This window comes from Peromyscus leucopus, chromosome 3, assembly GCF_004664715.2.
Source record: "Peromyscus leucopus breed LL Stock chromosome 3, UCI_PerLeu_2.1, whole genome shotgun sequence".
Lineage (NCBI taxonomy): Eukaryota > Metazoa > Chordata > Mammalia > Rodentia > Cricetidae > Peromyscus > Peromyscus leucopus.
The window spans coordinates 155197446-155224209 of NC_051065.1; the positions used below are offsets into that span (position 1 = coordinate 155197446).

Sequence of the window (26764 nt, forward strand, 5' to 3'; positions counted from 1 at the left end):
TGGGTGGCTGGTCCCTTCTTTTCTTTTCTTTTTTTTTTTTTTTGTCCCTTCTTTTCTTGCTCTTTGATCTCTCTTGTTCCCCTCTCTCTGCATGCCAGCCCCACCTATCTTTTCTCCTGCCTGCTTATTGGCTGTTCAGCTCTTTATTAGACCATCAGGTGTTTTAGACAGGCACAGTAACACAGCTTCACAGAGTTAAACAAATGCAACATGAAAGAATGCAATACATCTTTGCATTGTTAACAAATGTTCCACAGCAGAAACAAATGTAACACATCTTAATAATACTCTACAATGTGTGCGTGTGTGTATACACATCATAGGGCACATGTGGAGACCAGAGGACAACTTGGTGCTGGTTCTTACCTTCTACCATGTAAGTCCAGCAGATCAAACTCAGAGTAGGTTTGGTAACAAGTGTCTTTACCCACTGAGCCATCTCACTGGCCCTCACTACCTTTTAAATTTTTATTTATTTATGATTATTGTGTGTTTATGATGTGTAAGTGTGCATAAGTGTTTGCTATGGCTCAAATGTGGAGGTCAGAAGACAACTTATGAGTCAGTCAGTTGTCACCTTGCACGTGAGTTCTGGATATTGAATTCAGGCTTACATGACAAATGATTTTACTCACTGAGCCATTTCCCTGGCCCTGATTCACTCTATTTCTTTTATGTAAAATCAAGGAACAACAGTGTAATAAGCACTTGTAAGAATGTGGAAACTGAACAGAACTGCTAGGAGAGTTGCACATAATTCCAGACTTTCTGCACTGTTTCTGTAACAGACAGACAGCAGTATTACTTTAGTTAGCTATCTGGTCTCTCCATGGCTTTGAGCTGGGAAGAGATTAGTAAATACTAAGGAAATACAAACATCTTCTAGCCAGTTGAGGCTTTCTCCCCCTCCTGCTCCTGTTGGGGTCACTGGGTTGTAGTCAGTGCCATGCCCCATATCCCCCAAAGTCATCTTGTAAGCCGGAAGTGATGTGTGTGTGTCCTGTGTTTTGTGAAGTTCTGCCCTGTTGGATTATGTCACTTATGTTTAGTCACCAGGAAGCTCTCAGAACCCAGCACAGGCTTTACTGCTTGAACCATAAAGAAGATAGTAAGATTAAGGGGCTGTAACCTGAAGTTTCCAGAAAACAAAAAACATACCTGTGTGGATGATTCTTTTCCTCCCTCCCTCCCTCCCTCCCTCCCTCCCTCCCTCCCTCCCTCCCTCCCTCCCTTCCTTCCTTCCTTCCTTTCTTTCTTTTCTAGACAGTGTGTCTCTGTAGTTTTGGTGCCTGTCCTGGATCTCACTCTATAGACCAGGCTGACCTTGAACTCACAGAGATCTGCCTGGCTCTGCCTCCCGAATGCTGGGATTAAAGTGCCCAGCTGTGTGTGGAAGATTCTTGAAGGTTGAATTAGAACTTCTTTAATTGTGGAGAGTTATAATGTGGCAGATCCTCAGTGAATTCTCTTGGACTACCTTTGGTCCTCTTAATAGCCATTCATGGCTTACACATATATTTGGCCAAACAGTTTCGGTATCAGGCAAAACCTCTGAACAGACCACTAGGCTCCACCCCTCCCCAAACTACGTGTAGCTTGGATGGCATCTGGAGCCTGTAGCAGAGCTCCCCCTCTCCTTGTATCCCTCTGCCATGTCCCCTTCCAGTGTACTAGGAAAGTGCTTTCCCCTGAAGCCACCTCCATGGTGAGGTATGTCGTTTTGGACCGCTGCCACTCATTTTTGGCTCAGAATAAATTCTCTCTCATTCCTTTTGAGGAGAGCTGTGTTTGCGTCAGCAGGGCCATAGGTGCAGGGAAACTTAAAATGTGGGTTATTTGCTCTTTCTTTTTTTCTTTAGAAGAAAAGAAAAAACCTTGTGTAGGTAAGCGTTTCTAGTGGTGGTTTGATGTTTCTAGACTCAAGTTGTTAGGGGTTCCTATGTAGCACACATGTGTCATCCAGGAATTCCCCTCTCAAGGCCTACTGGGGATTTCCTTTGCTTTCCTGTATTCGATGTCCTGTTGTTTCCTGTGTCTCAAGTCATTTTCTCTCTTGACTTATGTGAATAATGAGGTCCTTTAGAAAGGAACTGTGGACAGTAAAGCTGAAGTAATCATGAATGTTAGAAAAAGCTCTCTCTTAGCTGCTGATGGTGGCACACGCCTTTAATCCCAGCACTCAGGAGGCAGAGGCAGGTGGATCTCTGTGAGTTTAGCTTTACTGAACTTTGTGATAGAATGAAGAAGTTCAGCATGTTCTTTGAGTCTGGTTGCTGAGCTGGGGAGGAGGCTGCTGGTTTTTGCAGTCAGGCATTGGGCTAATGTCCCTTTCAGAATGGCCTCGATGGCCTAGTGTTTGGATTTGTCCAGTTTAGAGACCTGCTAGTGTACCATCCCCAAGTGTCTAGGCCCAAGTCTTGGGCCTGATGAATTAGGGTCTGAACTGTGTTTGTAGTCCATGCAGGTCTAGAGTCATGGCTCTATGTGCCTCCTCCTATGGCCTGGGCCTTTTTGTTATGAGACAGGGTCTTGCTATGTAGCTCAGGCTGGCCTTGAACTCTCTACATCTTCCTGTTTTGTCTGTGGAGTCCTGTGCATATACAGGTACCTGCCTGTACTACTACCTGATCTAGTATGGCCTATATTTCTTTTTCTGGCATTCATTCATTTGTTCACATTCATCCATTCATTTTAGTTGATCTCACGGAGACAGGCGTCCTCAAATTCCCTGTTTTAAAATGTAAAAAAGACAGTATTTTTAACTTTTCATATACCCAGTTTTTAGTGAGAATTGTACATGAGATTACTCTGTACCTACATCTCTCTTGTCCTCTCCTTTCTAGGCTTTGTCTTTCTGTTCCAGGCTTTTTTCTTTTGCAGCTTTTGTTCAGCTTTAGCCTGTGATAGCCCCTTTGCTGGGGTGATTGACTGCCTACATGGCAGTGATGCCATTAGCCTTTTGCGCTGCATTTGTTCAGAGTAGATGGGTATATTTCTTCCTGAAAACCTGGGCTACTTTGCCATCTGCTGACTTCTGTGGTGTCCTTATACCACCTGAACTCTCCTCATTGGGGCGGGTACATATCTAATGCTAGGCTTCCGTTTCTGCTCTTTGGAAAAAAGAGAAGACATAGTGTTCTTTGGAGTGTGAGAAGGCCTGGTCAGAAGTTGCAAAAGAATTCAACTCCAGCAATGGCAGAAAAAGGGAAGAGCTGTATATAATTTTCTTGACCTAGTAATCCGTACCTCCAATGGCAGCCGCCTAATGTACTTCACAGCATGGGAGTTGAACTGGGGTCCTCTGCAAGAGCAATACTTGATCTTAACTTTTGAGCCATCTCTTCCACCCAATATTTATCTTCTGTTGTTTTTTTTATGCTTCTTTTTTTTTTTTTTTTTTTTTTTTTTTTGGTTTTTCGAGACAGGGTTTCTCTGTGTAGCTTTGCGCCTTTCCTGGGACTCACTCTGTAGCCCAGGCTGGCCTCGAACTCACAGAGATCCGCCTGGCTCTGCCTCCCGAGTGCTGGGATTAAAGGCGTGCGCCACCACCGCCCGGCTATCTTCTGTTGTTTTTTTAATGGAACTGTGTGATTACAATTTTATGTTGTATCTTAGAGCAATTTTCTTAATAAATTTTAATACTTATACGTTATGGACTTGGAATCACTGCTGTTTAATTAGTTTTTATTTTCTTTTTGTTTTTTTTTTTTTTTTGAGACAGGGTCTCTATAGAGTGCTGGCTGTCCTATGTAGACCAGGCTGGCCTACTTAAAGAGATCCTCCAGCCTCTGCCTCCCTGTTATGCGATTAAAGGCGTGCACCACCATGCCTGGCCTTGATTAGTTTTTAGTTTCAGTTGACAGCTAACTTTGGTTGATTCAAAATGATCATTGGAATTGTAGGTTTTGTGATTGATGAGTAAACTCCTTCCACTCTAAAATCAAATCACAGTGATAAATAAGGTCATATAATAAGGTTCTATGTTAACTGATAGTTATTGTGAAAAGAATGATAGTTTCATACAGCCCAGCAGTGGGATGCCTGACAACTTAGAGAATTACACAAAGCTTGGGTCCAGTGCCTTGGTGGTGCATGCACTGCTCCAAGTAATAAGAGTGTACCAGCGAGCTCCGCTCACAGAGTGGACATTTATAAACAATCTCTGTAATAGTAAGCACCACACCGAGAGTTAATCAGGTTTGTTTGCTGGGGAAGGGAAGCTGGCAATTTTGGCTAGAGTGTCAGGTAAAGATTCTTTAGAAGGCTGTTTTGGTGGAGATAGGTAGTGAAAGGGCCTATCTTGCCTGTTTCTGGGGGTTTTAACTCTCCTGGTGAAGAGAATAAGAAGTTCTGAGGTATGAGTACAGGCATGTTCTGGTGAGTTTTTTTTTTTTTTTTTTTTTTTTTTTTTTTTTTTTTTTTTTTGGTTTTTTGAGACAGGGTTTCTCTGTATAGCTTTGCGCCTTTCCTGGTTGTTTTGTTTTTTAAGGCAAGGTTTCACTATGTAGCCCTGGCTGTCCAGGAATGGGGTATGTAGACCAGACTGGCCTCACACAGAGTTCCACCTGCCTCTGCTTCCCGAGTGCTGGGATTACTGGAATGTTCTGAAAACAGCCTTACAAGCCTGGTTAACGAGTTTAGGGAATATTTCTACATAGCATCTGTGAAGATTAAGGCAGGTAACAGGAATGGGGTGTGTGTATGTATGTGTGTATGTGTGCATATGTGTATGTATGCATGCTTTGTACACTGCCTCACAATAGAGGCTCCTGGTGAGTACTAGCTGTTGATAGACAGAACAAATTTCTGACTTAAGGTTTGAAGGGAGATTCTCTGTCAACCTCATAGTTTTCTAGAGGAGAACCATTTACTCTGCCTACTTGCTGACTGTAAGGCAGTGTCTGGGCATTCTTAGTCCTGTGCCTGAGGCATGTTACCTAGTTTAAAAAACCATCAGATTTATTTGGGTTAAATGACCGGTTTTCAGCTTTGGTTCTGCACCCAAACTGAACCCTGAATGTTATAGTGGAAAATTCATGAATTTTGTAAATAGATATGGAATCTGGTCATCTTACCCATTTCCTAGGAGTTTTTTGGGGAGAGCTAGGATGATTTTTCTGGTTTAAAGAAAAAGATTTAAGTAGATTTTGAGTAAAAGATTAAGTAGAAGGAAGAAAAGATTTAAAACCTGAAAATCTTAACACAAATTAAATGAGATAGTTTATGCATAAAAATAAATATATATGGTATCTGTAGTGTATCCTGGGAATTAAGTTTGCTGCTCCTCTCTTGGAGGCAGGACCCTTCCACCTCAGTGTGTAATTCTCAAAGTCTAAAATGTATTGCTCATAGACAGACATTCATATATTGTAATCAAAGGAGAGAAATAGAGATGAAAAAGTAGGGACTAGAAGCCAGAGTTCCTGGCTTATGTTCTAGATTGGCTTTGATAGTTGGTTCCTTTTATCTCATTTTATGGAAATATATCACTGTGTACATCTTTTTATTTCCTAATTAACTTGCTCACAGATTATGAAAATCCATACATCACTGTTTTTACAATTTTATGTTGTGTTCCTAGATTGTGCTTTTCTTCTAGAATTATAATTCTTTGTCTTTCAGGTTTAAGTATTGTTAAACTGCATCAATGGAGCACATACAGGGAGCTTGGAAGACGATCAGCAATGGTTTTGGACTCAAAGATGCGGTGTTTGATGGCTCCAGCTGCATCTCCCCCACAATTGTTCAGCAGTTTGGCTATCAGCGTCGGGCCTCAGATGATGGCAAACTCACGGATTCTTCTAAGACAAGCAACACCATCCGCGTTTTCTTGCCGAATAAGCAGAGGACCGTGGTATGTGACCCTAGAAAATGTAGCTTCTGCCTGTGGAGACTGGGCTGTGCTGTCCAGATTATAGATGGGACTCTCCCTGTCACTCGGGGTCTCTATTTTTTAATTTTTCTCCCAAGTGCAGATTTATTTTATTAAATCACTGTTCTGCTCACACTCCCTACTCCGACCTAACATTGCTCACAAAGGCTTGTTTTCTGCATCCTTATTTTAGGGAGAGGAAGAGGGGATATTTCTGATTCTTTTCTTTCTTTTGAGGCTCTGAGGTTGGGAGGCCAGCCAGAGTTTTCTTGGTTTCCTCCTACAGCCTTGGAGAACCAGTCCCAAAGCTGCACACAGGTCTTACAAGGGATCCATGGTGTTGTTGAGGCTAAGACTTTTCTGTCTGAGGGGTTTTGGGGATGGGAAAAACTCAGGCACTCTTGTGATGGTTTCTTTTCTTTATTCTCTTCATGTTGTTCTCATCATGCTTTTCTCTCTCACGCTGTACTACTGCATTGCTCCTCTGTTACTCTCTCACACTGTACTACTGCATTGCTCCTCTGTTACTCTCTCACACTGTACTACAGTATTGCTCCTCTGTTACTCTCTCACACTGTACTACTGCATTGCTCCTCTGTTACTCTCTCACGCTGTACTACTGCATTGCTCCTTGGTTACTCTCTCACGCTGTACTACAGTATTGCTCCTCTGTTACTCTCTCGTGCTGTACTACTGTATTGCTCCTCTGTTACTCTCTCACACTGTACTACTGCATTGCTCCTCTGTTACTCTCTCACGCTGTACTACTGCATTGCTCCTCTGTTACTCTCTCACACTGTACTACTGCATTGCTCCTCTGTTACTCTCTCACACTGTACTACTGCATTGCTCCTCTGTTACTCTCTCACACTGTACTACAGTATTGCTCCTCTGTTACTCTCTCACGCTGTACTACTGCATTGCTCCTCTGTTACTCTCTCACACTGTACTACTGCATTGCTCCTCTGTTACTCTCTCGTGCTGTACTACTGTATTGCTCCTTGGTTACTCTCTCACGCTGTACTACCTCATTGCTCCTTTGTTCCCCTTCCCTCCACTGCTTAAACACTCTAACTTCTGGTTATCCAAGAACACCTGTAGCCCTCATTTGGGGCTACAGAGTCAAATTATTTTCTGTAGCCTTGACTGGTCAGAATTTTCACAAATTGAAGTCAGGAATGGGCGCAAGGATTTAATCATTTGCCAGCTAGCAATAATTGGGCTGATTTTGTATTTATAACCTAGCCAGATAGTACAGCTGTGTGTCCTTGCTTATCTGGGATAGTTTATCTTAAAAACCATTAGCAAGGCATCTGGTCTAGTCTAAAGCTCTTTTGAAGCTTTGTGGGTGCTCAGCCATAATATTAAAAGAATTTGAGCCATTCTGGCCCCCAGTTTATCATTAATTTGAGCTGTGATTTAAAGCATCTCCTAAGTGTGACTCACAGGCCTCATGGAAAAATAGAGAGTAACTTATGAAACATATCCTAGTATTTATTTTTATTCATCAAAACTCTGTGTCAGTAGACAATGCAGCTTAAGGAGAAATCATCTTTCTGACAATCCACAGAATTAAATGCCTAGAAGATGGGATGTTTACATGAGATAAATACACACCTTATTGGCAGTGGGTAATTTCCCTACACCCAATTCAACCAATGTCAGATATCAGAGAAAGATAGCAACAGCAAGCATGCAAAGGTACAGCAGAAACAAAAGACATTCCTGGGTCTGTGGTATGGGGGGCTTGCCTACCCAAGAGTTACCCACCAGGGGGATGCCTTCTGATAGGCTGATACTCTGAACCTCAGTTGTCACCTGCTGCCCCTGACACGGCCACTGGCAAGAAATAATAAAAACCTTTTAACAACAAAAAGAGAAGCCAACAGCAGGTTACTATGTACCCGTTGGCACTTCACTGAAATAGTTTAATTTGCTTCTTAAACGTGACTTTTTATTTTACTACTTCACTATTTGAGACTAGTTAGGAGATGTGGAGAAAAGATATTATACACCCTTTTATCCCAGTAAAATGCAGTTCAAAACTGTTAGAGTCAAAGGCTTCACTGTACATATCACTTTCACACAGTACTCTATATATTGCCTTCAAGTAGGAAATGGTACATTTTCCAGCTTGTTTTAATTACCTCCCCCCAACCACATCATCAATGGATAGCCCACTTATTCTTGACTTGGCACTACATCTAAGAGGTAGGTGGCTTTTAGATGACATTTCCCTAAAAATAAAGAACTTGGGGCTAGTGAGATATTTCAGTTTGTAAAGGCATTTTTGGCAAGGCTGCTATCCTAAATTTAACCTCCACAACACATACAGTAGCTACCTCTACATGCATACTGTTCATTCATTCATCCCCTGCAATGGGATATAGCTTGGGGGTTGAGCCATTCCCTAACATACACGAAGGCCGAGGTTTAATTCTCAGGACCACCAAAACTATCAGAACCAAACCAAACCAAACCAAACAATACCAAACAATCACAACAGCCTTATGTATTTATTTGAAGTAGTGGTCTTTACGTTAGGTGATTTTCTTTTTTCTTTCTACTCCTTCTCATTACCTTCTAACTTTACAGTGAGAGGTCAGATAGGGACTGTGGATGTCATAGGAGCCTGAAGACTAACAGGCATTTCTGGAAGTTTTCAGACTGCCTCCTACTTTGTTTACTATGTTTGGCTAGAAGGAGGTAGAAAACTTAGATAGCATATTGGTTGTATAGTTGTTTTTTTTTTTTTTACTTTTTGGGGTCCTGCTACCCAGCTCCCAAATAAATACTTGGAGACTTATTCTTACTTATAAATGCCTGGCCTTATTAGCTTGACTTGTTTCTAGCCAGTTTTTCTAACTTAAATTATCGTGTTTTTCTTCTTTGACGTTTTGCCTCTGGGCTTTTTAACCTTTCTTTATAGTATATGCCTTTCTTTCCTTCTTACTCCGTGGCTGTGCCTGGATCCTCCTCTCCTCCTTTTCTCACTCCTAGCTATTTCTTCTCCTATTTCTTCTCTCTGCTTGCCAGCCCCGCCTATCCTTTCTCCCACCTTACTATTGGCCATTCAGCTCTTTATTAGACCAATCAGGTGTCAAAGTAACACAGCTTTGCAGAGTTAAACAAATGTAACATAAAAGAATGCAACACATCTTTGCACCGTTAAACAAATATTCTACAGCATAAATGAATGAAACACATGTTAAACTAATATTCTATGACATGGTTGTTTCCAGCAGTTGGATGCAAAAATAAATTCCTCTGTTGTCTTTTGTTAGTTGCATCATCTAGACAAGTTACCTAGTATTTGAGCCTCTCTGAGTTTTCCAGCCTGTGCAGCATGCTTTATAGAGTAGCTGATTCATTAGTGCAGTGGCACCTACTAGTATTTCTGTATAATCCTTGACAAAGGCCTTCATTGAAGCATACATAGCAGGTGGTTGGGAGTTTGACATCTGCAACTTATGAAAAGCCGATAGCAGATGTTAGTTTCTTCTATTTCTTTGGCAAAAGATGGATCACCTTTCTCTGGGAAACCAGTGGTGGAAGGTGTCTTGGCAGCCAGTGCCCTCAGGCAGCCAGCGCTTTCCCTATCCTAGGGTGGCTTCACACTGGGAAGCTAGGATTTCTCTCCAACTAACTCAGTGAGACACCATTTAACTACTTACAGTGTGCATCAGTCGGGGTAGGAGAAACAGATGGAGGATGTATCTGAAATGATTTTTAGGAGAATAATTAATAGTCTTTTAATGTTCCTTGTCATTTTTTTTATTATTTTATTTTACAATACTATTCAGTTCTACATAACAGCCATAGATTCCCTTGTTCTCCCCCTTCCTGACCCCCTCCCCTTCCCCCCAGCCTACCCCCATTCCCACCTCCTCCAGGGCAAAGCCTCCCCCAAGGACTGAGATCAACCTGGTAGACTCAGTCCAGGCAGGTCCAGTCCCCTCCTCCCAGATTGAGCCAAGCGTTCCTGCATAAGTCCCAGGTTTCAAACAGCTAACTCATGCAATGAGCCCAGGACCTGGTACCACTGCCTAGATGCCTCCCAAATAGATCAAGCCAATCAACTGTCTCACCTATTCAGAGGGCCTGATCCAGTTGGGGGCCCCTCAGCCTTTGGTTCATAGTTCATGTGTTTCCATTCGTTTGGCTATTTGTGCTTTATCCAACCTTGGTTTCAACAATTCTCACTCATATAAACCCTCCTCTTTCTCGCTAATTAGACTCCCGGCGCTCCACCTGGGGCCTAACCGTGGATGTCTGCATCCAGATTCCTCAGTCCTTGGATGGGGTTTCTGGCACAACTATTAGGGTGTTTGGCCATCCCATCACCAGAGTAGGTCAGTTCGGCTGTCTCTCGGCCATTGCCAGCAGTCTTTTGTGGGGGTATCTTTGTGGATTTCTGTGGGCCTCTCTAGCACTGTTTCTTCCTTTTCTCATGTGGTCTTCATTTACCATGGTCTCCTATTCCTTGTTCTCCCTCTCTGTTCTTGATCCAGCTGGGATCTCCCGCTCTCTTTCCCTCGACCCTCGCCCTTCATTGCTCCCACTCACGTCCAGGTTGTTTATGTAGATCTCAGCCACTTCTCCATCACTGGGCGATCCTCGTGTCTATCATTTTGTTTTTTAACCATGCATGTCTCTCTGGCTGTTGCCACTGCTTCTCATTGTTACTGGACGGGTGAGTGACCAGAGCTGAGAACTGCTGCCCTTAAACCACCTGACAGGCAGGCATAGACATGGGTTCCTGGGCTGTATCCCAGAGTTACAGAAGCAGACACTTTGGATGTGTTGGTACAGGAGGCTAAGGAGCTGATTTCACAACTCCCTTGGCTGCTTCCCATGCTGTCTACATGTGAGAATGTTAGTGGAATAGAGGATAGTTAAAGAGACATCTAGCTCTCAGAGCCTGTGACTTCTAATAGAAAAATAACCACATTATCAATTTACAGCCTTGAAAGCCATGCTCACAGCATAGATGCAGGTCATGAGTCTGCCCGTGTATAAGTTTAGCACTCTTTGCTGTTTTCCCCCTCATGTCTTTGTAGCTCAGATCTCTAGTCTGCCTTGTTTTGCTGGACATTAGTAAGATGCTATAATGGTAAATATCTGTGAAAGTAGAGAGACAATAACAGTTCTGCTATGTTCTTCACCTGGCTAACCCTTAGCTGATCATAGCAGTTCTGTTTGTCTGTTTCCACCCACGCTTTTTCATTTGTTTTGATACAAATCCCAGATAACATTTGTCTGAGCTAGTTTGGTATGTGCAAGAAACTTTTTCTTTAGACAGGGTTTAACACTGTAGTCTATGCTGAGTTTAAACTCAAAGCAACCATCTGCTTCAGTCTCTTGACTATTGGGAATAGATATAAGCCATCATGCCAGCTATAAGGAACTTAAAGGATGTTAATGGTATTTATTTTTATTTTTTGTTTTTTTTGAGACAGGGTTTCTCTGTGTAGCTTTGGAGCCTATCCTGGAACTTGCTCTGTAGACCAGGCTGGCCTCAATACTCACAGAGATCTGCCTAACTCTGCTTCTGAGTGCTGGGATTAAAGGCGTGCTTCACCACCGCCTAACTTGGCATTTTTATTTATTTATTTATTTATTTATTTATTTATTTATTTATTTATTCATTCATTCATTCATTCATTCATTCATTCATTCATTTTTTGGTTTTTCGAGACAGGGTTTTTCTGTATAGCTTTGCGTCTTTCCTGAAACTCACTCTGTAGCCCAGGCTGGCCTTGAACTCACAGAGATCTGCCTGGCTCTGCCTCCCAAGTGCTGGCATTAAAGGTGTGTGCGACCACCGCCTGGCTTGGTATTTATTTTTAAATAGGCAACATGATTTACAAGGACTGGGTGACCACCCCCCCCCCCCCCCAGTTCTTACCACTTAGTATTCCTGTGATAAAGAAGGTTCATTAACCTGGAGAGGCAGTTGCACTCAGCCACAGCCAAGGAGGAGCTCTTACAGCTTGGAAAAACCTTTTGCTTTCCTCTGACATAAATGATCCTTTAGGAGAATTTCTTCCCTGATCTCTGTCACACCTGAATTGTCTGTCCTACACCTTCAGAGTTTGCTGTAGTTCTCCTCACTAACCTATTTTTATTCTTCAAAGATTGGTGACTGACCAGCCAAGTCCCTGTTAGTAGCCAGCAATATCAAAATAAGGCCATGTGCAAAACTTAACAGGAAGGAGTTATCATTGCTTAGGTTCCCTCTCACTCCTTCATACTAGCTTTGTCTCCACTTTGTATCCAGATACTGTGGTCTGTTTTGAGGTCAGACACCCTGCCTTGCTTCTTAAGCCTCATCACTATCTTAAACCAGCTAGAAAAAGAATGATCAAGAAGGGCTGAGATGGTTATAGAGTCTTACTCTGACCTGGTTATAGAGTCAGCCAGAGTAAGGGCCATGCAGGCAGTTCAGAGCCACTTCAAATAGTCCTGCTCTCCTTGCTGGCTTTGCTGACTCTTCCCACCTTGTTTTTTTTATTAATTTCCTAGGCTTTGAAGACAAAATATCTAAACTCTTATTTTAAGAGTTTATTCAGTAATTTAATGCTGTGGGTACAGATACTTTGCATTGCATCTCCAAGTAGCAACCTAGCTTATGAAGTGTGGATTAGGGCACTGCATGGGGCCCGTACTGCCCAGGCTGTCTGGTGCACATTGGTGTCTGTAACTAAAGTCAAGCAGGAGCTCTGCTCTTCTACTTCCTACTCACCTCACTACTTTGAAATTTGTTAGTAAGATCAATCAGCTCTCCATTTTTTGAAAATAGGCAAGATTTTATTATAAAGGCTCATCTCGCGTTTATTTCCTTTCTGCTATGTTCACGCTTATGTGTACATTTGCAAGTACAGGTAATTAGAGATGTACTAAGTATCACCCCCCACACACACCACCACTTATTTTTAAAATTTATTTTTTGGTGTGTGTGTGTGTGTGTGTGTGTGTGTGTGTGTGTGTGTGTGTGTGTGCGCGCTCGCGCGTGTGCGTGTGCATGTGTGCACATGCATGTCCCATGGTGCAGTTATGGAGGTCAGAGGATGGATAACTTCTGGGAGTCTATATCTTCTCCTACCATATTGGTTCCAGGAATGGAACTTTGGTTGTCAGGCTTGGCAACAAGTGTCTTTCCCTGCTGAGTCATCTCACTGGCCCCCAAATACCAACTTTGTTAATAGCAAGTCATACATCTTTCCAAATCATACAATATAATAAACATGTATTGGTTTTCCCACTTTTAAAATAGTCTTACTCTTTGTATTATTCTAATAAAAATATTTTCCTCTAGTTAACATGCTGTCTAGACTGCTGTCCCGGGGTAATAATATAGGAGATACATAATGTGCCCCAGGCTGATGGTCTGTGTGCATTTGCTTACACTTAGTGCTGGATACCATTGCATCCAGTATGTCATAAATCCATACCATTTTACAGATGGGTGGGTGTATTTCAGGGCTCATCCTTGCAAGGGGACCTGTAGCCTGTGTTGGTACTAAAAGGTTATTTTTTTGCAGGTCAATGTGCGGAATGGAATGAGCTTGCATGACTGCCTTATGAAAGCTCTGAAGGTGAGAGGCCTGCAGCCGGAGTGTTGTGCAGTGTTCAGACTTCTCCAGGAACACAAAGGGTAAGAGTGCAAGACAGTCAGCACCTTTCAGAACAGTAAGGATTTCCTACTTCAAATAACTTGTTGTTTCACAAATGCTTTGTATTAGATTCCTAGGGATTGGGGTATGTATATACTTTTGTTTTTAAAAGTATCAATTCAGGAAAATTTGCTACTGAGAATTATTGCCTGGATATTGTCTTGAAAACTATAATGCACAGGAGATGCTAATAGCGTGTCCAGGGATGGAAGCAGAATTGTTAGAAGGCATGATTTTGAGTGCAAAGAATGTTCCTGGTGTTTGCCATACAGAGTGGGTATCCTGAAAATGTTTGCATTGTTTTTTATAGTTGAGCTGGAAGGATGGCTATTAAGAGTGTTTGCTGCTCATGCAGAGAGCTCAGGTTCAATTTCCAGCACTCACATCAGATGGTTCACAACTGATTGTAGCTCCAGCTCCAGGGGATCTGATGCCCTCTTTGGCCTCCAAGGGCACCTTCACATACATGGTGCATATACATGCACTCAGAACACACACTATATATATTTTAAAGAATACTATCTTTGGCCTGAAGAAATACCCCAGTCAGTATAGTGCTTGCCTTGTCATCTGATTGCCAGAACTGACATCAAACCCTGGGTATGGTTGTGCCCTTGTAACCTCAGCACCTGGAGGCAGAGACAAGCAGGTCTCTGAAGGTTGCTGGCCAGTTTACCCTAATTGGTGAGCTCCAGACATACCCACTCACTGCAGAACTAAAGAGAAGTTCTTGTCATTCATGCTTTGTCAGCCAAACCTGGGGAAACCTTTGACTTTGCCCTCTTTGGGGAGCAGTGCTTCTGTTACTAACCTCCTGCTTGTTGTATTTGTGGTTCTGAGTTCCCCCTCTGGAGAGAACACCCAGGAGTCTCCTTACAGAGCTTACCTTCCATGTGTCTCTTCCTCTGCTTGGTCAACAGTTAGTTTGCTGATCTTCAACACGTCATCACCTTTAGCTGGCTTTATCCTGGTGTTGGTCCCCAAGCTGATCCATAGACCTCCTTTACGACTAGGGAGATTCTGAGACAGGGGCTTAGTCCACTCTTCTCCAAAGCTGTGTGACTGGGAACTGATCTCAGTTCTCTTCAGGACAGACAGCCCCTACTTCCTGTTCAGAAAGTGAGGCTTCCTTCCTGGTCTTCATCAGGACACAACAGTACTCTAGACAGATACCATCTCCCTACCTTAAGGAATGGCTTGTTGGCTTCTGGCAGGTGACGGAGGGGTTTGAGTGATGTCATGTGTGTTACATTCCTTCTTAAACTGGGAATATTCATCCTCCACAAATGGGACAGATAAACTGAACTAACAGTTTTTCCTTAAATCACTATGATGGCCTGTCTTGCTTGTTCCGGGCACAAGAAACAGCGTTGTCAGCCAATTTTAAAGACTGTTTTGTCTCCTATAGACTTTATTTTTATAACCTCTACAAACAACTTTGCGTCAGTAACTAATGAAAGGGCATCTCTGTTTGCATTATGTTTGTGGACATTTAGATTGAAGTAGCTGTTGAACACTAAACTTGAGCACTGTAGTCACTGCACCTTACTTTATGTGATCTTGCTATTACACAGTCTCCTGAAAGACATAGTTATCCTTCTAATGAGATTGTTTTATTTTATTGTTAAAAAAATTTTTGTTCTAGGAATATAAAGTTTGGAGTCCAACAGACTTGAATTCCAACAGGCCCATCGCTCTATGAGCAGGGTCTCTTGGGGGCCCCAGTTGCTAATTTTTAGGGTGGGACCAGACTACCTGTCCGGTGTGCTTAGACAGCATGCAATACACAGTAGAACTGCTCTGTGTCCGGAGCCTTGTCCATTGTCACCTCATAGTATGCTTTGGGTAATTTTCAGTAAGAAAGCACGCTTAGATTGGAACACCGACGCCGCCTCTCTGATTGGAGAAGAACTGCAAGTGGATTTCCTGGATCATGTTCCACTCACAACTCACAACTTTGTAAGTTTCAGTGCCTGTCTTTCTCTGGCATTTTGGCTCTTTGCTGTTCATGGCTGACCTTCCCGAGAAGCACTAGACATGTGCATTGTTAGCTGCTTTCATTCTCCTGCTGTGCTCATGTCCAGTGGGCAGTTTAGAGTCTGCTAACAAAGGTTCCTGAGCCTTCCGTTTCTGAATTTGACAGTGTTGGAAGTAGGATTCTTCACTGTGGGAGACTCTTGGGAGGCCAGTGGAGAAAGCAAGCACCTTGTTGGTTTTTCACTTGTGTTATTGGATTTCTGTACCTGCTTTCTTGTCACAGGCTCGGAAAACGTTCCTGAAGCTTGCATTCTGTGACATCTGTCAGAAGTTCCTGCTAAATGGATTTCGATGTCAGACTTGTGGCTACAAGTTTCATGAGCACTGTAGCACCAAAGTACCGACTATGTGTGTGGACTGGAGTAATATCAGACAGCTCTTGTAAGGCATTTTTTTTTCCTTGTAAAAATTCAGGGTCAGGTGCAGAAACACTTTTGAGGATGCTCATTTTATATTTTTATTGTCTGAGTTCTAGGTTTGTTAAATAATTGCTGTGAGTCGGAAACTACTTTAGAAGCACCATAGTTCTAAAATTAGCTAGTTTTAGTGTGGCAACCTAACTGAAATAAACAGGTAGGGAGTTGGGAGATGACTCAGTTGGTGAAGTGGTTAAGCATGAGGGCTGAGTTTCATCACCAGCACTGACATAAAAGCTGGGCCCACACCGTGTGCCTGTAATCTCTGAGTCGGGATGGTGGAGAGAGGGCTGTCCTTGGGACTTGCTGACCAGCTAGTCTATCCGAGTTGATGCCACAAACAGGTAGGACCCATTGTCTGTCAACTAGCTACTCACACTGATTTGTCAAGGAAGAGAACAGGGACATGGAAATCAAAGGGCTTTTTTCTCTCCTCAAATGGGCTGCAAGTGGCCAGGGCTGCATATTGTCCCGAGAAAGCAGAAAGTGGAGCTTGGCTGTTTCCTTCCCCTTGCTCTGGGGAACAGCGTGTTTGGTTGGGCCTCACAGTTTGGATATAAAAAATTGAGACTCTTTGTTAGGTGACAAACCAGGTACCAAGGTACATTTCACAGAGAGAAGGTGGTTTAAATAACTGCAAATTTAAATTCAAATTATACTTATTAAAGCCTTAAAAACTGTGTTGAGAGTATGAAGTCAGTTTTACCCTTATTGGAGCATGTTAGGAAAATGAGAGGACCTTTGTCTTCACTCACAATGGGAAGGAACCTTTTAGTTCCCACAGAAGTCACCTGTTGCTTCTCAGAGAACTTGAGTAGCATGTGCTTGTGACCAGCCACACATCACTACCTCAGGGCTGTCATCCGCACCTCTAAGTCTCAGCTCATTGATCTGAAAAGAGGTCTCATGGGAGGTGGCTGGGATAACATGAGATTGCTTAGCACAAATACTCAGCGTGTGGAATCAAAGTGCCTGGTTAATGGTAATTCCACTTTCCCTTCCTTTTTACTATTGGTGCTGAATATAGTTTATTCCTTCTAGATTAGTCTTCTCATCGTTTCCAAGACAATTCCAGAAAAGCTGGATGTGATAAAGGTTTTAAAGTTGCCCGATCACTTAAGAAAACATTACTTTGATATAGCTGGGCAGGACCCGACTTTCGCAGAGATTCATTCTAGCAGGATGTGTGTTCATTGGCAGGTTGCTGTCCCTCAGTCTGTAACCCAGCCCTTTGGGTTGGTAGTCTCTTCATAGCACGTGTCTAAAGCACTTGGGAAAATTAATAACGGGAAGTTGGGTTGTAGCTGTGGGTTTGCAGGCAAGGGGCTTGTTTCTCTGTAAGAGGACAAAATGTATAAACCAGTCTTTCCACATTTCATTTAGGCTGTTTCCAAATTCCTCTGTTGGTGATACTGGAGTCCCAGCACTACCTTCTTTGACAATGCGCCGGATGCGGGAGTCTGTTTCCCGGATGCCTGCTAGGTAATGTTACTTGGCACTCTTGGAAAGTTACATGGTGGGTTGGGAGCCTACTGTCATGTTGGCTGTCTGCAGACCCTCTGCTGCTTCTGTGGAACACCAATTGGAGACCTTTCTCTCTGTGGCCCACGGAGCTTACATTCTGAAAAAGAGTGATTTTGACTGTTGGCCCTTCTGTTACAACACAACCCTCAGTCTCCCATTATATTTATAAAAAGCTTGAGGTCTGCCTTCTTCCAGTTGTGGTGAATTAAGCCTCTATGGAAAGGTCCCCAAAGTGAGTATAGTGGCTAAGAACATCAGACCTTACTTCTAAAAGGTTTATCATGGCCTTAATATCCAAGTAGATGAAAGAGATAGCCTTTCTGTTATTCTTTTCAGTTTGCATTTGAGTTGTCATTGCTGCTGCTTTCTAGCTTTAAAACTCAAAGTTCAGTGGAGTACACATGTTGCTCAGTGACACACAAGAATATAGAATCTAAAATAAAGTCTACATTTTTGTCTAAAATGTCTGACTTTTAACTTACATGTAATCAGCTAGCATTTAATGATCCCTGTAAAACTACTATGGAACCAGTGAAAGGCAGCATCTTAGAACAAGGAATTTGTACTGAAATTGTGTCTGACTTGAATGATGCCTTTTTGGTAATTTGAAAACTACATTCAAGCAAAAAACAACTTGCCTTGAAAATAGGATGAAACTAGACTCTGAAAGCCTAAATGTAGAATTCCTAGTGCAAGGTGGCATTTCAGTGAGGGAACAGCCTTCCTCAAGTAAGGCCAGACACACTCAGGGTGGTCTGGCCATAGACAGAATCGTCTTCTTTAGAAAAGCCAGTCTTTCTTTGTCCCTTGAGTTCATTTGAGTATGACCTGAATCAATCTTAAATGAAGTCTGCAGAACAAATATGTTCTACTTTGTTTTGTTGGGGTTTGGGTGGAGTTCAGGGCCTCATCGAGGCTAGGCTTGTGCTTCACAATAGAGTCACCCCTTAGCCATGGAAGCTGTTATTTGTTTCAAGATACTAGGGCTTAGACCTAAAGCCTTACATAGGCTAGGCACACATTCCTTCTACCACTAAGCTGCACCCCCATACTTGTTAATGTGGGTTCCTAGGCTGAAATAGTCATAGGTTGGGGTTGCAGATCTAAAGATGGAACACACTTTGCTGTGCGCTGACTACAGAGAGAAATTCTCAGTCTTTCTTTCAATTAAGTTGGGCAGATTCCTATTAGCATTAGGTGGTAGTTGTAGCAAATACAGATCTGTTCTTAGAGATGTAAAACTCTCAATTATTCTCAAGAATGATTTATTACCAAGGAGAACTTGTATGATGGATTCTCCTTTTCACAAGCACATTTTTCATTTTCAAAAATTTGCACACAAAAAGAACTCAGACAGCATTTTAAAATAGTGCATATTTAAAGAATGAACCATTGTGTCAAAGACTGTATGGATCAGTTTGCCCCTAAGTGTCTTCTTAATGAGGTAGGCAGTTGAAAAGACTTTGCCAGTGTGGAGGCCTGAGTGCCAATCATGGGACTTTCTTTCTCCTCCATGCCTAGTTCCCAGCACAGATACTCCACACCTCATGCCTTCACTTTCAACACCTCCAGCCCTTCCTCTGAAGGTTCCCTCTCCCAGAGGCAGAGGTCAACGTCCACTCCCAATGTCCACATGGTCAGCACCACCTTGCCTGTGGACAGCAGGATGATTGAGGTAATAGGGCCCCTTGTGGGTGGTGATGAGCAGCAGTAGTTAACATTGGGAACAGAATGTAGATTTCAGAGCTGCTCAGGAATGTTGCAGTATTTTCTTAGGCCCTTAAAAATAACTTCGAAATGTTATTTTAAAATCTGTTACTTCCATAGACTGACTTAATAACTAGGCCGTGTATTGTTCCAGTGGGAAACAAAACTCCCCGCTAACCATTGTGCGGGTGTGTCCCAGCTTCGGGTGTGAGTTCCTGGAGCTGGTACAGATCTGTGCAGAGCAGAGCAGCTTCATGTGGTGAGGGTGTTGTAGACTACAGATGCTCTAGAGGACTGAAAGTAGGACCTCTAGGATCTACAATGCATGGAAGCAGATGTGCCAGTGCCAGTGCCAGTCAGTGTTTGCAGACTGCCTTTTCTTCTCTTGTATGTTCTGTTTGTTTGGTTTGCTTTCTAGTTCATCTTTAAAATCAACTGACTACACTTCAAATGCTTCCTTTGTCTTTATTCTTTATTTCTCATTGCTTTGGACTAGAATAACAGCCTGAATGCCTCTCCCAGGGTGTGCTCCAGACGGTTTTGTCTGAGGGGAAGAGTAGGTATTTTCTCCATGCCTTTGCTTCTTGGGTTTAACAGGATAGACTGTCAGATGGTAGACTATCATGTGAGGCAACAGATACGTTCATTTATATTTCTCTCAGACTTTTGCCATGTTTTCTTTCTTTTCTATAGAATATTTATTAGTAAAACAAACACTATGAGTTGCTACTGCTAGGTGAATTTCTCAAGGTAGATTCTCAAAGGCAAGGGCATTGAAATAGTTTTTAAAAACTCAGCTTTCTCAAAAGACTAATGATGGACTGATAGTAACAAAGAATCTGTATGGAGTTCAGACATTAGAAAGCAAAGCATTTCACCCATTTGGTTGATATGACCTAGAAAAGCCTATCAGAAAGTCTGACATCCTGGCACATGCCTAGAATCCCAGCACTCTAGAGGACCTTATTCAGGACTGGCCTGGGCTACACAGTGAGATCCTGTTTAAAAATCAAATTAAAAGACACAGCAGACATGGCCATGTAACTGTGCTTTCTCATCTTTGCAAAAATTTGTTCCTTGACACCTGCCATCTTAGGTGTAATTTTTCTATAGCTAGAAATCACCTTTAACCACTTGTCATGCCCTGTGTAAGCTATGGGCTTTATCATAATGATTGGCCCTATACATTCATATACAATTATAAAGTAGCCATTTTCTTTCCATGCACAATTTGTTCCTGTATAAATTGTTAATACTGTCAAAGTCAAAATTCTCCAGTTGCTAATGTAAGTAGCACAAGTATTGTGTTTAATCCTGTTTGTGCCTCAGAAAAAAAATTGATTCTTGACCTTTTTTTCCTTCTTGATGTTTTTTTTTGTTTTTGTTTTTCAAGACAGGTTTTCTGTGTGTAACAGCTCTGGCTGTCCTGGAACTCACTTTTTGTAGAGATTGGTTGAATGGCCAGTGTTTCTCTCCCTTGGCTGCCATCCTGTCATACAGACACGCAGGCTTTCTCACCTTTCTCTCACAGACACACATCATTAGCCCTAGTTTGAGTTGTAGAGTGAGAATCTGTATTTTGTGTGTGTGCAGGTGTGTGGAAGCAGAGGTTGATGTTAAGTGTCTTCCCCAATTGCCTTTCCATTCTGTGCTTTGAAATAGTGTCTCTTACTGAACCTGGAGCTTGCTGGTTAGGCTAGGCTGGTCAGTCATTGAGCCTCCAGGATCCTCCTGTCCCACCTCCCCAGTGCAGGGATCGTAGGCATGTGCCATCACTCTGTGCTTACATGGCAAGCCCTTCAGCAGCCAAGCTCTCTCCTTTTGGTGCCTGTCCTGGAACTCACTCTGTAGACCAGGCTGTCCTCAAACTCACAGAGATCCACCTGCCTCTGCCTCCCGAGTGCTGGGATTAAAGGAGTGCGCCACCACTGCCTAGCAGGGTCTGGAATCTTAACCATCTCTGTGGATGTTTTACAGACAGACCAGGATTGGGAATTAGAATTAGGCTTTATTCTATGCTGTTACAGATACTTGGGCAGGGTGGCTGACACAGTTGGTGTGTGTGTGTGTGTGTGTGTGTGTGTGTGTGTGTGTGTGTGTGTGTGTAAGAGAGAGCAAGTGAGCAGTAGCTTGGTTTGTGGTTCTTTTACTCTTGTAAAGATATTTTTGAAAGCTAGGCATGGTGGCACATGTCTGTAATCACAGCACTAACAAGGCTGAGGCAGAAGAATGGCAAGTTCAGGGCCAACTTATGTTACACAGTGAGACTATATATAAAAAAAACAAGCAAAAAATATGGCTGGAGTGATGATGGCCTAGCAGTTAAGAAGAGCCTTTGTTCTACAGAGGACCCTGGTTCAGGTCCTAGTACCCAAATGCTGGCTCACTACTGTCTATAACTTCAGTGCCAGAAGGTATAACATCCTCTTCTGGCCTCCAAGGGCACTGTACAAATGGTGAGCACACATACATGCAAGCAAAACACCCATACATATAAAATGGGAAAAAAACCCTCAAAAAATTGAGTGGGAACATTCTAGTAATAGCTTCATGGAACAATTATCTTGTTTGCTGTGGTAATACAAAGAAAAATGCAGATGACTTGCTAGAAAGACACTTTCTGAAGTGATGAAGTATTTTTATATTTATAATATATATTATAAATTCTGCCCTCAAGGAAGAATTTTAAGATTAAAATTTAGAAAGGTCTCATAGATGGTTGTATAGATAGTTGGGCAGTTAAGAGTACTTGATGCTCTTGAAGATCCAAATTCAAGTCCAAGCACACATGTCAGTAAGGATATAACTGCCTGTAACTCCAGCTCCAAGGGGTCCCACACTGTCTTTGGCCCCTGTGGGCACTTTCATTCTTACACACACATACCAAAAATAAAATCTTAAAAAAATGTCTGGTGGAGGTAGGTCCCTGTGATTTGAGCGATTCTTGAAACAGTATTCAGTGTCTAGTAGCCAGCTTGAGAAAATCACTAAGGTTTGAATGTCGTATGCTAATGGAGCTGAGGCTGAGATCCATATGTGATGGCTCATTTCTGCCATGCACTGCCCTGTGACCCTTACTGAGTATCCCCTTCTGTCCAAGTGGGTTTTAAAATGTAAACACAGGATTCAGGCTCTGGGGTTCATGTTTTTTCCAGTTCCCTGTAAGTTAGGCTTCAAGTAGTATCTACCTGTGTTAAACCCAACTTTGGTCCATATTTGTCCTTCCTCCTACTGAAGTCAAAATGAGCCTGTCACTGGATCTCTGTCTCTCAGTCTCTGTCTCTGATCAAGCATCAGTAGAGCAGTATCCCGAGTCTGTGGAGGAGATGCCAGTGGACAGTAACTTTGCCAGCCTTTGCTGAAGATTTGTTTCTGAGAAATGTGGTTTCCATGAAAAGTTATACTCATTTCACGTAGTACTTAACAGGAATCAATCTTGGAAAAATTGATTTGGGCATTAAGTAAACTAGGAAATTAGGAGTACGCAAGTATACTTTACATTTTAGAGGGTTAATAATTGCTCATATAGCCCCTGCCCCAAGAGACGAGGCCTTTTCTAGTGTATCTGATCAGCTTTTGTTTTCCGTTTCAGGATGCAATTCGAAGTCACAGTGAATCAGGTACTTTACCCCACAGTCATTTAGTGATCAGTAATGGGCTTTTTCTTTATGCTGTGATCTTCTGTTGCCTTATCTACGTGCGGATTCTGTTTGTCTTGTCTATTAAGCCTCACCTTCAGCCCTGTCCAGCAGCCCCAACAACCTGAGCCCAACAGGCTGGTCACAGCCCAAAACCCCTGTGCCAGCACAAAGAGAACGGGCACCAGGATCTGGGACCCAGGAAAAAAACAAAATTGTGAGTATGGTCAATAACACCTCCTGCCCCTCAGGGCTCAGGGCTCAGAGAAACTCTTGGAAATCAGAATGCACTTAACATATTTGGGGGCGGGAACCTAATAAAATACACTGAAGGAAAATGAATGCCAGTGTGCCTTGGCATGTTCACATTCATTCTATAAGTTGCCATTTGGCTACAACTCAGTAAACTGTCATCTTCTCAAAGACAAAACTGTAGCTGCAGAGCCTGTTCACCCTTAAAGGAAGCAGGAACAGACAGGGTGGGGTGACCCTTTCTTTGATAGTCTTACTCTCAGCAGGCTGTTGGCATTCTGTGGGTTATGAATGATCTCCATTTGTTTCAGAGGCCTCGTGGGCAGAGAGATTCAAGCTATTACTGGGAAATAGAAGCCAGTGAAGTGATGCTGTCCACTCGCATTGGGTCAGGTTCCTTTGGCACTGTGTATAAGGGCAAGTGGCACGGTGAGTTTGGAGCCTATCTCCAGCATCAGGGCTCTGGTGCTCAGGGTTCGGCAGAGTCTTTGTTCATAGCGGCCTTCTCTATGGGTACTTGATCACACTTGGCAATCAAATCAATTTTGAAATTTCATGGCGTTCTAACCTTACTTTAATTTGTATAATAAAGTTCTAGTGATGCTTAGAAACAAGTGAGCAAGTTTTAGCGCTGTAGTCAAATGTTAGTGGTGCAATTTCTTCTAAACTAAGCTAGCTCTGCTCATGGAACATGCTTCTTCACTGAGCCGGTGTTTGCTGCTTTGATGGAGGGCACCCTAGACACCAACAGCTGAAGGGACCTTAAAACAGGTCCAGACCAAGAGCAGGAGCTATCTATCTCCTGTTCAGAAGGCTGGCGCAGGAAAGCGGGAAACTTCCTGACTCTCTGTTCTGCCCTTGGGTAATTGTAGCTCTCCCTTCCTGTGGGGTGAGTGTTCTTATTTCCATGGGAAACATTGCTCACTTGGAAGGAAGATTCTAGTTTAACCTTTGTAGTCATAGCTTGAATGGTTTGACAGCATTTCCATGCCAGGTTTTTAACACCTCTAGATTAGGATGTTAGCAAATGTAAGCAGATAACAGGGCAGAGATGGAGAAAAGTTCTGAGCAAGTGTGTGGACATTCACATTCACAGTGTTGGAAACAGCAGCATCCACTTGGGTTGTGCATCAATACATGGGGTTTTGCCTTGCATAGGTCGTCATATGAGCAATGTGCTTTCTTAGGAGCATAGATCAGAAAGTTGGTCAGTGACACTTAGAGTGACTCCTGAGAACTGTTAAGTGATGCCCTGCTGGCCTGTCTCTTGGTCTGCAGAGGAATGGTGTCACTGCAGCAGGCTATGAGCTAGGCAAAGCCTGTTTTTGAGGGGCTGTTTAGCATTCCTCCAGCCTCTTATGCGGGCACCTGACCACCAACATCTTCCTGACCTCACCACTTAAGTTGACCTGCCTACCCCAGTCTCTCCTTCCACCCCTAACTTTCTTACCCTTTTGTTTCCTACTGTAACTCTAAGCCTGCCTTCATCTGGGCTGTTGCAGCAAAATTTTCTCCCGCCCCTTCTGTTTTATAGATGCTCACTTACATGCCCCACTAGAGTGTCCTTTCTAATATCCTTCCTGATGCTTACACCTCACTACCTCTAGGAAACATCTCCATACACTCCCACTCCCCAGAAGTCTTTAAGTCCAGCTACTGTCTTGTCTCAGACTTCACAGCCATGCAGGAATCTTCCTTCCTCAGCCACGTGGGACCTGCCACTAGGGCACACAGGTCACTGCTGGACAGGTGGCTCCAGCACTGCACCTTCTCTACCAGGATGAGCTGCAGCTTCTCCAGCAGCCTGTGCCTTTGGTGCTGGATGATGCCAGTTACCAGGTCAGTTATAGCTGAGAGACTGGGACCTCAAGGGAGTCCTGTCTTTACCATTGGTGCTCCCTAGAACAGACTGCCTCAAGACCACACTCCTCAGGCTGAGGGACTGGCCAACTCCAAGGTGCCTCTTAGCTGACTCAGACTTTGATCATTGGTACCATAGTTCATTTGACTGTTTTTTGAGACAGGGTCTCGGTATATGGCTTAGGCTGGCCTCCTGCCTCAGCTTCCAGAGTGGACAGCCTTATAAAAATTTGAGGTCCTAAGCTGGCGGTGGTGGTGTACATCTTTAAGCACTTGGGAGGCAGAGGCAGGCAGATCTCTGTGTTCAAGGCCAGCCTGGTCTGCAGAGTGAGTTCCAGAATAGTCAGGGCCACACAGAGAAACCCTGTCTCCAAAAATGAATGAATGAATGAATAAATAATAAATAAATAAAATAAGGGGACCCTTAAAGGGTTTAGGCACTTTATTACTACTCTTGTTAATATATCTATATAAAACGTATTTGAATGTGGCTGCCAACTACCCTGGAAAGCACGCTGACTCCTGGGTGTTTGTGAAGCTGTAGGGAGGTTACCTATATTGCTGCCTTGGTGATTGTCAGTATTGTAAGACAGTTGTGTGGGCCTACTTAACTTCCTGCCCTTCCTGGCTCCAGCACATTTTTCTTCTTCCTTCCTTCCTTCCTTCCTTCCTTCCTTCCTTCCTTCCTTCCTTCCTTCCTTCCTTCCTTCCTTTCCCCCTTCCTTCCCCCCTCCCTTCCTTTTTTCTTTTTAAATGTGGTTCTGGACATGAGACTGACTTCTACTCTATTTCCCCCTGCAGAATGAGTTTTAATAGTCAGGTGTGCATACAAGCTATGACAGTGTTCAGTGTCCCCACTGCTCCTACTGGGAAAGGACCCTCTCCTTCAGCTGGCTTCCTCATCAGTTTACACTTGGCGTGCCACTCACAGCCTTGGCATGGATTTCATCCTCACAGGCTAAGGTTGTGGAGCTCTCCCATATGGACCTACCTTGGTGCTCCCAGCATCATGTGGATACAAGCTTGTTGAAGGCCTTTGTGGCCCAGTGTGGGTATTAGTAGCAGTGAAGCTTCTCAGCCACTTGATGTATTGGTTGGCAGATTTGTTCTACCTGCAGACATGTGTTTCTTGAGAAGTGCCTCCTATTGTCCTTAGAATTGGGGTTTTTGAAAGGCTGGGAAGTAGCTCAGTTGGTAAAAAGAGCTTGCCATCAAAGCACAAGGACCCAAGTTCAATCCCCAGCACTTACATAAAAATTCAGCTGTGGTTGTACTGTCTTGTAATCTCAGTGCTGGGGAGGTAGAAAGGGGCTCACTTAGCTGACCCTAGTCGAGTCCTGGGTCCCAGTGAGAACCTGTCTCAAAAAAAAACAAAAACAAGGTAAGATGCACATAAATCCTAAGGTATTTGAAAAATAAAGACTATTTAACTGAGCGTAACTAACTACAAATTAATTTTCAGGAGATGTTGCAGTAAAGATCCTAAAGGTGGTTGACCCAACCCCAGAGCAGTTCCAGGCCTTCAGAAATGAGGTGGCTGTCTTGCGGTGAGCCCAGCCCCTGGAGCAACAGGGTTGGGTAGGGCCGGGCTGTGCAGGTCAGCACCTGCTATGGGTTCTGAGGGATACTCCTCTGAGGAGGAGGGAAGTCTATTTCCTTCCAGCGTATGTGCTGGAAGCCAGAAGAGCCCTTTGCATGGACACACCTCATCTCTGGAATCAACACTCAACAGTCCAGCTGTGTGGGGTTTGGCTTGTGGTAGGGGGATCATTTTTACCTTTG

General features: G+C 43.2%; 1 protein-coding gene across 6 annotated transcripts in view; it reads left to right on the top strand.

The window, feature by feature from the left end:
- The window catches only part of Raf1 (Raf-1 proto-oncogene, serine/threonine kinase), a 57292-nt gene that overhangs the window by 26024 nt on the left and 4504 nt on the right, over nt 1–26764 (top strand). For 5 of the 6 annotated variants that reach the window (XM_028863993.2, XM_037204253.1, XM_037204251.1 and 2 more), the window contains exons 2-11: nt 5623–5854; nt 13417–13529; nt 15405–15507; nt 15809–15966; nt 17385–17483; nt 19047–19200; nt 22825–22852; nt 22960–23087; nt 23434–23551; nt 26445–26529. In XM_028863993.2, coding sequence (XP_028719826.1) covers nt 5648–5854; nt 13417–13529; nt 15405–15507; nt 15809–15966; nt 17385–17483; nt 19047–19200; nt 22825–22852; nt 22960–23087; nt 23434–23551; nt 26445–26529 — 1193 coding nt within the window. In that variant the 5' untranslated portion in view covers nt 5623–5647. Of the gene's footprint in view, nt 1–5622; nt 5855–13416; nt 13530–15404; nt 15508–15808; nt 15967–17384; nt 17484–19046; nt 19201–22824; nt 22853–22959; nt 23088–23433; nt 23552–26444; nt 26530–26764 lie in introns of those variants that run through there. The other variant, XM_028863995.2, reaches the window with a different exon arrangement.